Raw genomic sequence first — 13,797 nt, forward strand, 5'->3', positions numbered from 1 at the left:
GCCAGTCCCAGCTTCCAGCACCGTCCTGGGTCAAATGGAGAAGATGAAGCGGGTCTTCTGAGGCCCAGAACTGTCTTGCCGGTGTCCTTTCCTTCCCTTCCTTTTGTGCTTTTTTCTCCCCTCCAAACTCAGGCTGGAGTTGACAGTAGGGGCTTAGATGTCAGCTTAAATCTGATTTATCAATTTACCAGCTCTGTTACCTTGGGCTAATTTCCTTAACCTCTCTGAGCTTTGGGTGTTTCCAGAGCTAATTTCATTTAACTCCATTAATGAGCCAATGCATGCAAAATGTCTGGTGCATAGGATGCACCCAATAAATGGTAATTCTTCTCCTCTCTCTTCTATTAAGAGCTGATGAAATCATTCAGGGCAAAGTGTAATGAGTAACTCTGTTAAGGTAGTATATTTGGGGGCTGTATTGCATTTTAATGAGACAAGGCGTTTAAGCCAAAGGAATGAATCATTATTGCAGGCCATTGCTGAGTAAGTAAAAAGAGGATTTTTGTTAGTTGTTTTGTTTTGGAAGGGGGCATGAATTGATTTTGTTTAGGGAAGAGAGTTCAAAGTGTGAAAGCCTCCTGTCACCCTTGAAATGACCTTTAACATTCACGACAACAATATTGACTGAGTTTCTCCTTTGCATCAGGCCTTAAACATACAATGGAAAACAGACAGATGTGGTCCTGCCTTCCCTGGGTTTACATTCTAGCAGAGTTGACTAGCATTAAAAACAACACAATAAGATGACATTCATGTGGACAGGGAAGCCAGAGGAGCTTTGGGAAGCAGGGGGAGGCTGCCTAATATAAAGCAAGGGTTGTTAAGACCTAACCAGGGGTGTAAAACAATTATACTCCAATAAAGATGTTAAAAATAAATAAATAAATAAAAATTAAAAAGGCCTAGCCAGGGGGACTTCCCTGGTGGTCCAGTGGCTAAGAATCTGCCTTCCAATGCAGAGGACTCAGGTTCAGTCCCTGGTCAGGGAACTAAGATCCCACATGCCATGAGGCAACTAAGCCCATGGGCCACAACTAGAGAGCCTGCGTGCCGCAACTACAGAACCCACGTGCTCTGAAGCCCGTGCACCATATCGAAACATCCCGGGTGCCACAACTAAGACCCGACACGGCCAGAAATAAATATTTTTAAAAATTGGAAACCGGGGCTTCCCTGGTGGCACAGTGGTTGAGAGTCCACCTGCCAATGCAGGGGACACGGGTTCAAGCCCTGGTCCAGGAAGATCCCACATGCCGTGGAGCAACTAAGCCCGTGTGCCACAACTACTGAGCCTGCGTTCTAGAGCCCGCGAGCCACAACTACTGAGTCTGCCCTGTACAGCCCATGAGCCACAACTACTGAGCCCATGCACCGCATCTACTGAAGCCTGTGCTCTAGAGCCCATGCTCCACAACAAGATAAGCCACTGCAATGAGAAGCCCACACACCACAATGAGTAGCCCCCACTCGCCGCAACTAGAGAAAGCCCGCACGCAGCAACAAAGACCCAACACAGCCAAAAATAGTAAATAAAAATAAAATAAATTTAAAAAAAAGACCTAACCAGGTTCTCAATCCTGCTTTTTAACAAATTGATTGATTTAAAATCCTGACACCTGGGTCTTAACCCCAGAGATTCTGAGATACTTCTGGGCATCAGGAGTTTTTAAAGCTTCCCCAAAAGATTCTGATGGGCAGCCAGGGTGGGGAATTGGTAGGAGTTGGCTAGATTCACATGGGTTGATTATCAGTTTGGGGAGAAACAAGGGTGAAGATCTAAAGTTTAGAGGAAGTATGTGGCCCCTTCCAGAAACTGGAGGCATTTCTGTGTACCTGGAGCAGAGCTGGGAAATGGGAAGGGTGAGAGATGAGATGAGGGAGCAGGGGTCAGGTCCTTGAGGGCCACATGAGAGTGTGCACATTTTGCACACACATGCCAGGGGAGGCATCGAAGGGAGGAGGTGGCATTCTGGGGGCCTCACATGGGCTTTAGGTGGAGAACAGTTGGTGGGAAGCAAGGTCAGAGTCCAGGAAACCAGTGGGGGCTGTTTTAAAGTCACTTTTGAGAATTGACAGGGGCCAGGACTAGGGTTCTCAGTGGAGACGATGAGAAGAAATGGGCACATATGGGAGCTGTCTGGAGGGGAGAATCAGCTCTGCTCAATAATGGGTGGGATAAGGGGGGAGGCCAATTTACTTCTCCTCTCAGATTCATGTCTATGGTCTCTGAAGTTCCCCTCTCCCACTCACTGCCTCCGAGAGGGGACCTGGGGCCACAGGAATAGCCAAGTAAGAAAAAGCTGGGTGCCAAGACATAGAAACAACCTAAATATCCATTGACAGATGAATGGATAAAGAAGATGTAGTACATATATACAATGGAATGTTACTCAGCCATAAAAAAGAACAAGATAATGCCATTTGCAGCAACATGGATGAAACTAGAGATTATCATACTAAGTGAAGTAAGTCAGACAGAGAAAGACAAATATCATATGACATTGCTAATATGTGGAATCTAAAATATGACACAAATGAACCTATCTATGAAACAGAAACACAATCGGGGACATATAGAATAGACTGGTGGTTGCCATGGAGGATGGGGGTGGGAGAGGGATGGAGTGGGAGGTTGGGATTAGCAGATGCAAACTGGTATATATAGAATGCATAAACAACAAGGTCCTACTGTACAGCACAGGGAATTATATTCAATATCCTGTGAAAAGCCATAATGGAAAAGAATATGAAAAGAATGTGTATATATATATATACACACACACACACACATATATAACTGAGTCACTTTGCTGTACAGCAGTAATTAACACATTGTAAATCAACTATACTTCAATATAAAATTTCTAATAAAAAAGAAAAAAGCTTTAAAAATAGCATGTAAAAATGCAAAGTCATATTTCACAAATGTTTGAAATTCATGAACCATTCTTACTTTCTATTAAGTAAAACTATACCAAGAAATTATCCGTATTTTAAAGCCCATTTTAATTCTTCCTAGAGCAGATCCCCAAATTTAATAAAATCTATTAAAAATTTAAAGATTTTATAAATACAAAAATAAAATCTACACCAAATGCAGAAAGAAAGGAAGGAAGGGAGGGAGGGAAGAAGGAAGGAAGGAAGAAAGAAAAGGCTGGGTGCTACTTAGCCAAAAAGAAAGTTGCACGAATTTTCAGGAACTTGGGGAGAAATAGCAGTTAGCTTTGCCTGATTTCTCTGGACTGGCTGCCTGACCAACCCCAGGTTCACACATCATCATGATGTTACAGCTATATGGCATTTCTGGTCCCAACCTGTTGGGGGAGGTTGCACACTCCGGCAACGAATGCATGCTGGACTGCTCATCTAGAAGGTCCCTTCCACCTGAGACATCCACCAGCCTCCCAGAATGGACATCACATTCATACTTCAGTTTATCAATCTGTAAATGCTGGCCCAGTTTACATCTCCAATGTAAGTGAGGAAAAAATGGACTGAAAAAGCAAGCCCCAGACTCTGGAAAAGAATTTTGTATTCATCAACAATGGATATAATATAAATGTAAGATATTGAGAATGAGTAATTTATAATCGTTTTATGGTGAGAAAATGTTCTGTAATATATTTTTAATTGATAGGACAAATAGGCCTTAAAACAGCATTGAATTTCAGGGCACTTCATGAAATCATTATGTAACAAAGAAACCTATCATTTCCAGACAATTGGGTCTATCCATTTAACACCAAGCATTTTTTTAATATAATGATTTTTCAGTTTTTACATTTGTGTTTTGAAAAGATCACTTTGGCAGCCAAGACCACGTGTGTGGTTGTGCAGGTTGTACACTGCACAAGGACACACATTGAAGGGAATATCATTCACATCATAGACCTCAAAGAACTGTGACTAATTATGAGCATTTCCAGCAGATGGCAGTAAAGGTTCTCGTTCTAACAAAATTAGGGAAGTCAGGTGTCTTGAGGAAGGGGCATCTTTTCCTAATTTGCACAAAGGTGCCCTGGGCCAGTGGTGGCCCTGTTGGCATGGATCTGGAGGAAGACAGAACTGGGGGCAGGAAAACCACTACGATTATCTGGGCTGGAAAAGAAGGCAGCCTTAGCTCGGGTAATGGCGATAAGCTTGAAGAAGAGGGGCAAAGTTATTTAAGATTCATGAGGCTGGGGGCTTCCCTGGTGGCGCAGTGGTTGAGAGTCCGCCTGCCGATGCAGGGGACACGGGTTCGCGCCCCCGTTCAGGAGGATCCCACATGCCGAGGAGCGCCTGGGCCCGTGAGCCATGGCCGCTGAGCCTGCGCTTCCGGAGCCTGTGCTCCGCAACGGGCGAGGCCACAGCAGTGAGAGGCCCGCGCACCGCAAAAAAAAAAATAAAAATAAAAAAATAAATAAGTAAATAAATAAACTATAGGGGCTTCCGTGGTGGCGCAATGGTTGAGAGTCGGTCCGGGAAGATCCCACATGCCGCGGAGCACCTGGGCCCGTGAGCCATGGCCGCTGAGCCTGCACTTCCGGAGCCTGTGCTCCGCAACGGGCGAGGCCACAACAGTGAGAGGCCCGCGTACCGCAAAATAAATAAATAAACCATAGGGGCTTCCCTGGTGGCGCAGTGGTTGAGAGTCCGCCTGCCGATGCAGCGGACACCGGTTCGTGCCCCGGTCTGGGAAGATCCCACATGCCGCGGAGCAACTGGGCCCGTGAGCCATGGCCGCTGAGCCTGCACTTCCGGAGCCTGTGCTCCGCAACGGGCGAGGCCACAACAGTGAGAGGCCCGCGTACCGCAAAATAAATAAATAAATAAATAAACCATAGGGGCTTCCCTGGTGGCGCAGTGGTTGAGAGTCCGCCTGCCGATGCAGCGGACACCGGTTCGTGCCCCGGTCCGGGAAGATCCCACATGCCGCGGAGCACCTGGACCCGTGAACCATGGCCGCTGAGCCTGCACTTCCGGAGCCTGTGCTCCACAACTGGCGAGGCCACAACACTAAGAGGCCCGCGTACCACAAAAAAAAAGAAAAAGAAAGATTCATGAGGCTGGGAAAAGAGAGGGAGGAGAGGGAAGGAGAGGGAATGACTCCCAGGTCTGTCTGTGGATGGAGCTGCCAGTCCCAAGAGTGATGGGAGGAGCCAGTTTCGCGGAATGATTTGGATTTGGGGATGTGGTGAGCTTGATTTACCTGTGGCACGCCGAGGTGGCACCATGGCAGGGCTGGAAATGCAGATCTGGTGACATGGGAAGGAAGGTGGAACCAGGCGCTATGAGTAGATGGGGTTTCCCCGGAAGACTGCAACGCCTGAGCAGAGCAGAGCGCCCAGTCGGAGCCCAGAGACACCGCCACCTAGCGGGCAGGTGGACAAGCGAGCGGAGTCCAGGGAAGGAGCAGTCATGTGTTCTGTCCCAAGCCTACACTTGCTGTGGTATTTCCCATCTCCTGTGGGCTGGGCTATCCAGTGTTGGTTTAGATTGTATCCAAAATGAGCGGACACGAGCTCTTCCAAAATAATGTGCATGATGAGCTTTTCAACCTCCTTTTTGGCTCCAGAAATCATTCCTTTTACTATCAGATACTCAGCTGTATCCCAGATGGTTACTATTGCTGGAAGTGTGACTTGCGAGAAGTGAGAGGTTTGCTGTAGAAGTCTCCAGACCTCCGTGGAAATCTCCACCACTTAACGAATTATGATCTTCCAACAAAATTTGCAGTGAAACAAATGTGTGACATTAAATTCAGTTTTCCTATTGACTGCCAGTTGACACACAAGGATACCTGTGTTCCCAAAATCAATAAAATCACTCAAGAATGTAGCAAACTTTTATAGCTCATGTGAATATATTTGTCATAACATTTGAAAATATTAATAATGATTCATGTTATTTCAAACATTAATGTTATTTCAAACATTTAAATGGTGGAGTCTGGCCCAAGGAATGTTCAGACTAAACATCCAACATAGAAAAGAACTCCTTGGTCTAGATTTTCTGCTATGTATTCTTAAGTTTTTTTCTCTTTAAATAAAAAAAGTTCTGCCTCTGCTTTTGCACTTGAGCACACGATCAAGGTTTTCTTTCTTGTAAATTATTTCGGAAGAGTTAGTCCGAGAGCCCAGCCGCACTCAGGCAGAGCCTCACCTGTGTGCCTGCATTGTGCTGCCTGACGAATCGCTGCCTTTAGCCTCTTCCCGTGGCGGCATTCGATGACAGATTTTCCGTCTGGGAATCCAGTGTCTGTGCATCTGGCTGTCAAGCTGAAAATAACCTGACCTTCAGGGGCTTCCTGAAGGCTGGGAACGTGTAGGGCTTCCCATTAGCCATGCCTCTCATGCTGATGGTTAATTTGATGAACACCAAGAGGATGCTTAACTGCTTCCTCTAAATGCAGGAGACAGAGGGAAGACAGTGATGGTCCAAGATGCTAAATGAAATTCAACTTCTCAGAAGCTTAAAACTCGGAGGCTCCTTGACCCCCTTTCTGCCCATCTGGAAAAAGGGTTAAGCGGAGTTCTCCTTCCTCCCAGGTGTGGGCCCCTAGCAGCAGCCCCTAGCAGGTGCAGGAAAGTCCTTTTATTGTGCTCAATGGGGTGCTGTACATTTTAACCTAGAGCCATAAAGCAAGCCTGTTTGTGAAGACTTTATTACTACACCTCTTTTTTTTTTTTTAATCCTTTCTTGACTAAAGCTTCTGCTCTATTTACCTCTTCTTTTTTTTTTTTTTTTTTTTAAGATGTTGGGGGTAGGAGTTTATTAATTAATTTATTTATTTTTGGCTGTGTTGGGTCTTCGTTTCTGTGCGAGGGCTTTCTCTAGTTGTGGCAAGCGGGGGCCACTCGTCATCGCTGTGCGCGGGCCTCTCACTATCGCGGCCTCTCTTGTTGTGGAGCACAGGCTCCAGACGCGCAGGCTCAGTAGCTGTGGCTCACGGGCCTAGTTGCTCCACGGCATGTGGGATCCTCCCAGACCAGGGCTTGAACCCGTGTCCCCTGCATTAGCAGGCAGATTCTCAACCACTGCGCCACCAGGGAAGCCCACTACACCTCTTTTTGATGGGTACCCCTTTTAAACGAAAGAAAAGCTGGGCAGAAATCTGAAGGCAGCAAACCAGATATCTAATATGGCGTTAATTTCAAATACTCTGTCCTCCAGTCCCAACAAGCCTGCTCATATTTCTCAAACTACAGTGCCCCAATCTTTGACTCAGAAAATGCGGTGCTGTGTAAATGAATTGTTGGTAAACACAATATTCCTTGCTTAATAACCCAAAAAAGATGTTGTGAGAATGAATTTGCAGTGATTTAGCGCTTTTCATTATGGAAATGCCATATAAATACTTAACTCTAATGCTTATTTTATTCTAATTTTTTGTTAATCACATTTGCTTAGTTAATACGGCATACTTATGCCAAGTTTTTATTTTATTGCCATAGATTTTACGAATGATGGCAATTGCATGCAGTGTTTTATTTGAAATTAGGTTGATTGCAAAAATTCATGCAGAATCGCCTATTAATTTTAGGGTTTAGTATCTATGCCATTGTACCAGCAAATCCCCCCAACACACACACATACACACATACCTGCACACATACATACACACAACACATTCACGCACACATGCCCATACAATTTTCCACCCACGTGTAACACACTGGCACATTGCCTCTTTCTTTAGGGAAAGAACTCTCTCTAGGGGAAGGATTTTTCTTTAAAGGCTCATTCATGCTCTTGAAAGCAGACAAATTTGATTTGGCAGAGCATCCTCCCAAAATTGAGAAAGAAAGAAAAAATAAAGGACGAAGGGGAGAGCATTCAGGGGTATAAACCAATTCCATAGTTTTGTTTTGTTTTGTTTTGACTCAAAAACTGATAGTATGTGAAATAGAATTCACTTTTCAGGTTAAGTGGTACCTCACCCCTTAGTATAAATCAGTTCTTCCTATCCACTTTCCTTTAGGACAAGAGGGACAAGGGGCATCAAGTGAAGTGGAAAAGGAGATTCTGAAAGGGGTCTCAGCTCTCCTCAGAGATGGCTGCACACTGAAAGAAACTCGGCTTCAATGTTAGGGTTCTGTTTTGGTCAGGATTAACTTCTGCCGACAGTGGCTTAAACAAGAGAGTTTCTTTTTCTCTCATACAAAAGACGTCTATAGAAGACAGTCCAGGTTGATAAGGAGGCTCCACAGTCATAAGAGATTCTGGTTCCTATCTTATTGCTCTACCATCCACAACTTCTTACCCTTGGTCAAAGATGGCTGCTCAAATTCCAGCCATCATGTCCTCAGTCTGCCAGTAAAAAGGGAAGAAAGGCACTGTCGCTTCATTAATGGATACTTCCCAGAAGTACCATACAACACAACTGCTTGCTTTTCATCGGCCAGAACTTAGTCACACTATCACACCTAACAAAAAGGGTGGCTGGGAAATAGTGTCTTCATTCCTGTGATTTGGGGCTCTGCAGAAAATCAGGGGTCCATCTACTAAGGAAGATGGGGGAGAATTAATGTCAAGGGACAACTAGAAGGCTTTGCCCACAGGATCGTATATCAGGTCTTGCTAAAATATCTTACTTGTTTGTGACCTGAGTTCTTTTCAGTTTTCTGGATTTCTTTCCAGGCCCAGACATAAAAATCACAAATAAATAAAAGTGATCTAACTCCAAGGCCATTTCCAAAGGAACGCTTTGGAAAGCTCAGACCCCATTCTATGATTGCCTATTAACCCTCCCTTGAAATTTCAGCGGAAATTCTAGAATTGGCTGGGAATGCAGCGAGGGACAACAAGAAGGCCCGGATAGCCCCAAGACACATCCTGCTGGCAGTGGCCAATGACGAGGAACTCAATCAGGTACGTCTGAAGCATTGACACCAGCCACGGAATGGGTTTGCCAAACGCGCTACTGCATGTGGACCTGGCTGGCTAGAAATCCTTCCTGCTACAGTACTCAGTCACATTTACACTAAAAGAGTCAGATCATATGGGAGAAGAACAAATTCTGCTAGCCATATTATTTAGATTCAAAATAAAATTGTCTCTGGAATAGATCCCATTATATATTCTGAGACTTGCCAGAATTTCTTTTCCTCTTTGAAAGCAAGCTCTGTGTGTTGCCGAGGGAAGTGCAGTGCACATATGTTATTCTCTGTACAGTTTCTTCCCCCAAACTTTGTTGACGATTTATTCTGATGAGGGCAGAAGCGTCCTTCTTCATATATCAAAACTAACGCTTTATATTTTAGAGCTGACTCCAAAATCGAGTGAATTCCCACCCCCATGCCCCCCGCCAAAGATGTGCAAGGTAGCAGGTAAATAGTATGAGAATTTTAATTTATGTGTATTTTATAATGTTAACTGTCTGTGGTTAAGAATCAGTTCTTATTTCCAATCCAACATGGGCTGATAATTTCCAAAAATACAATAAAAAATAATTACTAGAAAAATTAAAAAAACAAACTACCAGCTACAATTTTTTGTTACTAGATCCAACAGGTATGCAAAAACTCTGTCAACTTACTAGACCCTTCCTCATGATTTCTGTACTCTCTTTGTCACAGACAGGTAACTAATAGCTTGTGGACCAGCCTTGGTTGCAGACCACATTTGGAGTAGCGCTGCTGTAGAATGTGCAGAATGTATTAGTGTGGTAGTTCATGTTGATTAGTTAAAGTAAACACATATCAGTTGGGAGGTGTGTGGTCAAACATATTTTGCTGATGGAATGCATGATCAAAGGAGTGGGGCCTGTTGTTAACTGAGTCTAGCCCTTGCATTAACCTTTGAACCTCACTTTGTCAAGCTGTGCTCCCACGTCTGAAGCTCTTTATCCTCGGTTATGTCTGGAATCTCCAAGCTCTGGGCAACATCCCTGACTTCAGCCTCTATACGCTTTCATTTTGCTTTGCTTGTTTTGCTTTCTGTACAAGATCTCGGGATGCCTTGTTACCTACAGAGAAAAGCCCTACCCGTGAGGCAGGGACAACCAGTTAAATCATGTATTATGCAGTTTCTTTGGAAAGCAGAGACCAGATTTAACGCTTGTTTTGCCAACAGTTAGAACCGTATTAAATCCAGAACCAACGAGCTCTTTGCTGTCTGAGCTCATGCCTTCTCTCTCTCTTCAGCTGCTAAAAGGAGTGACCATCGCCAGCGGAGGCGTCCTGCCCAGAATTCACCCTGAACTGCTGGCCAAAAAACGAGGGACCAAAGGCAAGTCAGAAACTATCCTCTCCCCTCCCCCAGAGAAAAGAGGAAGGAAGGCCACGTCGGGCAAGAAGGGGGGCAAGAAATCAAAGGCTGCCAAACCACGGACGTCCAAAAAGGTGAGCCCAGTGGCGTCTGTGAACTCAGGACTCACAGAACAGGAGGAAAGTTGAACCATCCAAAGAGAAGGGCGTGGCCAGCATCCCCGACGGACTGGGGACCCGCCTTAGCTTGGTGCTGGGAGAAAATGATAGGAATGTGAGTGAAAAAGAATAAAGGGCTGGCCTTCCCTGGTGGCGCAGTGGTTGAGAGTCCGCCTGCCGCCGATGCAGGGGATACGGGATCGTGCCCCCGTCCGGGAAGATTCGCGGCTGGGCCCGTGAGCCATGGCCGCTGGGCCTGCGCATCCGGAGCCTGTGCTCCGCGACAGGAGAGGCCACAACAGTAAGAGGCCCGCGTACCGCAAAAAAAAAAAAAAGGCCTTTGAGAGGAGCTCAGATCATCATGCAGGGTCCACTAGAGTTTTCCAAACCCCACATATGGGTGGTTTTCATGTTTCCAGATCCCCTCCACTGACCTCACCAAAATCTCAAGTGAGAGAGCTGATCTGGAACTCTACTTTCCACCTCTCCCCATGTGGCATACTGACACACCTTTAGCTTCCCACAGAGAGTCGCCTGAGTTCAGCCAATGGCATTGCAGGTGTTTTGGATAAGTAGCTATAGCTCAGAGGTGCCATTTGTGGAGTAATACTTTCATATGCTGCCCAGTACGGCAACTGCTAGCCATGTGTGGCTATTTAAATTTGAATTTAAATTACTGAAAATGAAATCAAATTCAGTTCCTTGGTTGCACCAGCCACATTTCATGTGCTCAACAACGCGGAGCAGCACAAAGATAGACCGTGTCCACGAGGGAATGAAGTTCTGTTGGACAGCGCTGCTTTGGGGGTTGTCAACTTTTCATTCCCCAGACCTCCATGTTGGCAAAAAAGATGGGATAAGAGTTCATTTCTCGGCCGCTGTGCCCCAGGGGAATCCTGGAGAGAAGGGAAGTTGAGCAGTGCGCTATGAATGACCCCACTTGGCTTATTATCAGAAGCTGTAGGCGTTAAAAAGAACAAGAATAACATACCTGCGTCCAGGTTTGAGCAAAGACTACGGGTACATGCGAACCCCTTAATGCACTTGATTTTTGCAGTATCCTTTTGTTTTCCCCATATTGCGGTCCCTTGCTTCCCTCTGTTGAAAACAACAGAACCTATTATCTGACCACTTCCGTTCATATCCAACTTGGTGGTGACCATGGGAAAGACTTCAAAGCCACTTTGGGCTTTTTCTGGATTTCTGATGTGTCCTTCTGATTTCTACCAACAGTCCAAACCAAAGGACAGCGATAAAGAAGGAACTTCAAATTCCACCTCTGAAGATGGGCCCGGGGATGGATTCACCATCCTGTCTTCTAAAAGCCTTGTTCTAGGGCAGAAGGTAATAAAGAGAATTGTAATGTGCTGTCATAAAACACTATTGCATTTTTATAACCTACTGTTTACAAGCAGTGAAGCCTCCTTCATCCCTTCCTTCCCTAATATGACTTTCACTCTGGTCTTGAATTATTCATTTTTAAACTAAAGAGCTATGGCAATGTCTGCATGGTGAGGATAAACAAGCTCTTTAGTGTTCATGCTGACACTGGTCAGCCAGAGGTACCCAGAGTGGATCTTTCTGGTCTCCATGCCCCAGATATCTCTTGCTCACCAAAAAAAATCCATAGCTAACTTTCTCAACCAGGCTTTGGGAGGCCTGCTTTACGTGGTGTGATGTAATTTATCAAAGAAGGAAAATACAAAGATATGTTCCCTGAATATCGCTGGTGTTAGAAATGAATTATTTGCTAATAATTCAGTCTGCTTGCCTTTCTAGGCTGCAGAAAGAAAACAAACAAGGTTATACATTTGGAAAGTCTTCAGCACAACAGCAGCCCAGCCAGACATGCAAATAATTCATTCCCATAAGCATAACAGACAATTTATCTACCAAGTCAACTGGGGCTGCAATGTGATACCCGCGGAAACAGTCAGTTAATCATATCGGGTAGCGAATGTCTGCAGCCTGACAGTAGTACGAACCTCTGTTGAAGCAATTGGGAAGAGCGTGTTCTGAGAAGAGCGTAAACGTGGCAGGTTCCTAATTCATCACTGATGAAAGCAGGGAAGCAAAGAGGTGGAATTTATGTCCACTCCAGGGGCTATCTGTGGTCACGTGATGATTCGCTTTCTCTCCCTTATCTAGGGGAGCAAGAAGTTCTAGCTCACATGGGGAGACAATGGAAAATGGCTTCCATTCTGCTCAGCTCTGGGCACATGGGGCAGCATTTCACAAGCATAGCCCCAAGAGGGTGGTCCCAAAAGTCAAGGGTGCCAGACATAGAGGTCAGAATCCCAGAGCCCCTCACTTCTCTCCAGCAAAGTGGTTGGCTTTACATCCCTGCCTCCACAGGTCTGTGCTGCTCTGGAGAGAATGCAGGGAACCGAGTAGCTTCTTGCAGGAGCTACTCAGAGAATTACGATATCAAACACCAAGGCCACCCGGATGGGAAACGAAGGCATAAGCTATAGGGAAAAGAAGAGGAGGGGAGGTCCCGGTCCTGCCCCCAAAAGGGGAGGCAGATTTACTGCTAGCCTCAGGGTGAACATCAAATCCACTGAGCTCCAAAGAGCCTGTTGAAAACCACACACCTTGGAAACGTCAGATGGTCGCTCCACGCACAGCCTTTCCTGTTGACACAAGCAATTGAGAGAATGAACAGATGTGAGTAAAACATGAAGATTTTCCTTAGGCCTTGATCTCGCCCACCCTCTGCATCTTCTCTTCCCAATGCAGCTGTCCTTGACCCAGAGTGACATCAGCCATATTGGCTCCATGAGAGTGGAGGGCATCGTCCACCCAACCACAGCTGAAATTGACCTCAAGGAAGATATAGGTAAGGTTCTGAGATTTCGGGAGAGGTGCCATAGAATAGCTACGGTTCTGGCAAGTTCTCGTGAAGTCGGTCATTGTCAGCTGGATGGCCCCTGCTTGGCGGACCGTTTCAATCAAGCTCCGCCTTCGTGTGTAATTGAACAGCATTACTAGAGAAAAACTAATTTTGTTTGAGGTCTGCAGATATTTTTGACATTTTTATTGAAGTATTATACACAAACAGATCATTAATGCACAGCTTGATGAATTTTCTCCAAGCGAACAAAACTGGGACCAGCACCTTGATCATGAAACAGAACCTTACCAGCACCCCACAAGGCCTCTCATCCCTCGTCCCGGTCACCATTCTCTCCAAGGGTAACCACTATCCTGTCTTCCGTTTTTTTAATTTTTGGCTGCGCCTCGAGGCATGTGGGATCTTAGTTCCCTGACCAGGGATCGAACCCATGCCCCCTGCAGTGGAAGCACCGAGTCTTAACCACTGGACCACCAGGGAAGTCCCCACCACTATCCTGTCTTCTAACAGCACAGAGGGGTGTCATCTGTTTCTGATTTTATATAATGAAATCATGCAGTATGTCTCCTTTTGTGTCTGTCTCCTTTTGCTTAA

General features: G+C 45.5%; 2 protein-coding genes across 3 annotated transcripts in view; one reads left to right on the forward strand and one right to left on the reverse strand.

The window, feature by feature from the left end:
* The window catches only part of LOC116741595 (core histone macro-H2A.2), a 54,619-nt gene that overhangs the window by 21,959 nt on the left and 18,863 nt on the right, over nucleotides 1–13,797 (forward strand). Inside the window, exons 3-6 of the mRNA XM_032608406.1 lie at nucleotides 8,747–8,853; nucleotides 10,128–10,325; nucleotides 11,583–11,693; nucleotides 13,089–13,188. Coding sequence (XP_032464297.1) covers nucleotides 8,747–8,853; nucleotides 10,128–10,325; nucleotides 11,583–11,693; nucleotides 13,089–13,188 — 516 coding nt within the window. The remainder of the gene's footprint in view (nucleotides 1–8,746; nucleotides 8,854–10,127; nucleotides 10,326–11,582; nucleotides 11,694–13,088; nucleotides 13,189–13,797) is intronic.
* The window catches only part of AIFM2 (apoptosis inducing factor mitochondria associated 2), a 56,936-nt gene that overhangs the window by 7,848 nt on the left and 35,291 nt on the right, over nucleotides 1–13,797 (reverse strand). Inside the window, exons 9-10 of one of the 2 annotated variants that reach the window (XM_032608405.1) lie at nucleotides 12,944–12,982; nucleotides 11,666–11,681 (exon numbers count right to left, since the gene is read on the reverse strand). The exons of the other annotated variant lie outside the window; for it this stretch is intronic. Coding sequence (XP_032464296.1) covers nucleotides 12,954–12,982 — 29 coding nt within the window. The 3' untranslated portion in view covers nucleotides 11,666–11,681; nucleotides 12,944–12,953. Of the gene's footprint in view, nucleotides 1–11,665; nucleotides 11,682–12,943; nucleotides 12,983–13,797 lie in introns of those variants that run through there. 2 annotated transcript variants of the gene reach the window in all.

This window comes from Phocoena sinus, chromosome 16, assembly GCF_008692025.1.
Source record: "Phocoena sinus isolate mPhoSin1 chromosome 16, mPhoSin1.pri, whole genome shotgun sequence".
Classification (NCBI taxonomy): domain Eukaryota; kingdom Metazoa; phylum Chordata; class Mammalia; order Artiodactyla; family Phocoenidae; genus Phocoena; species Phocoena sinus.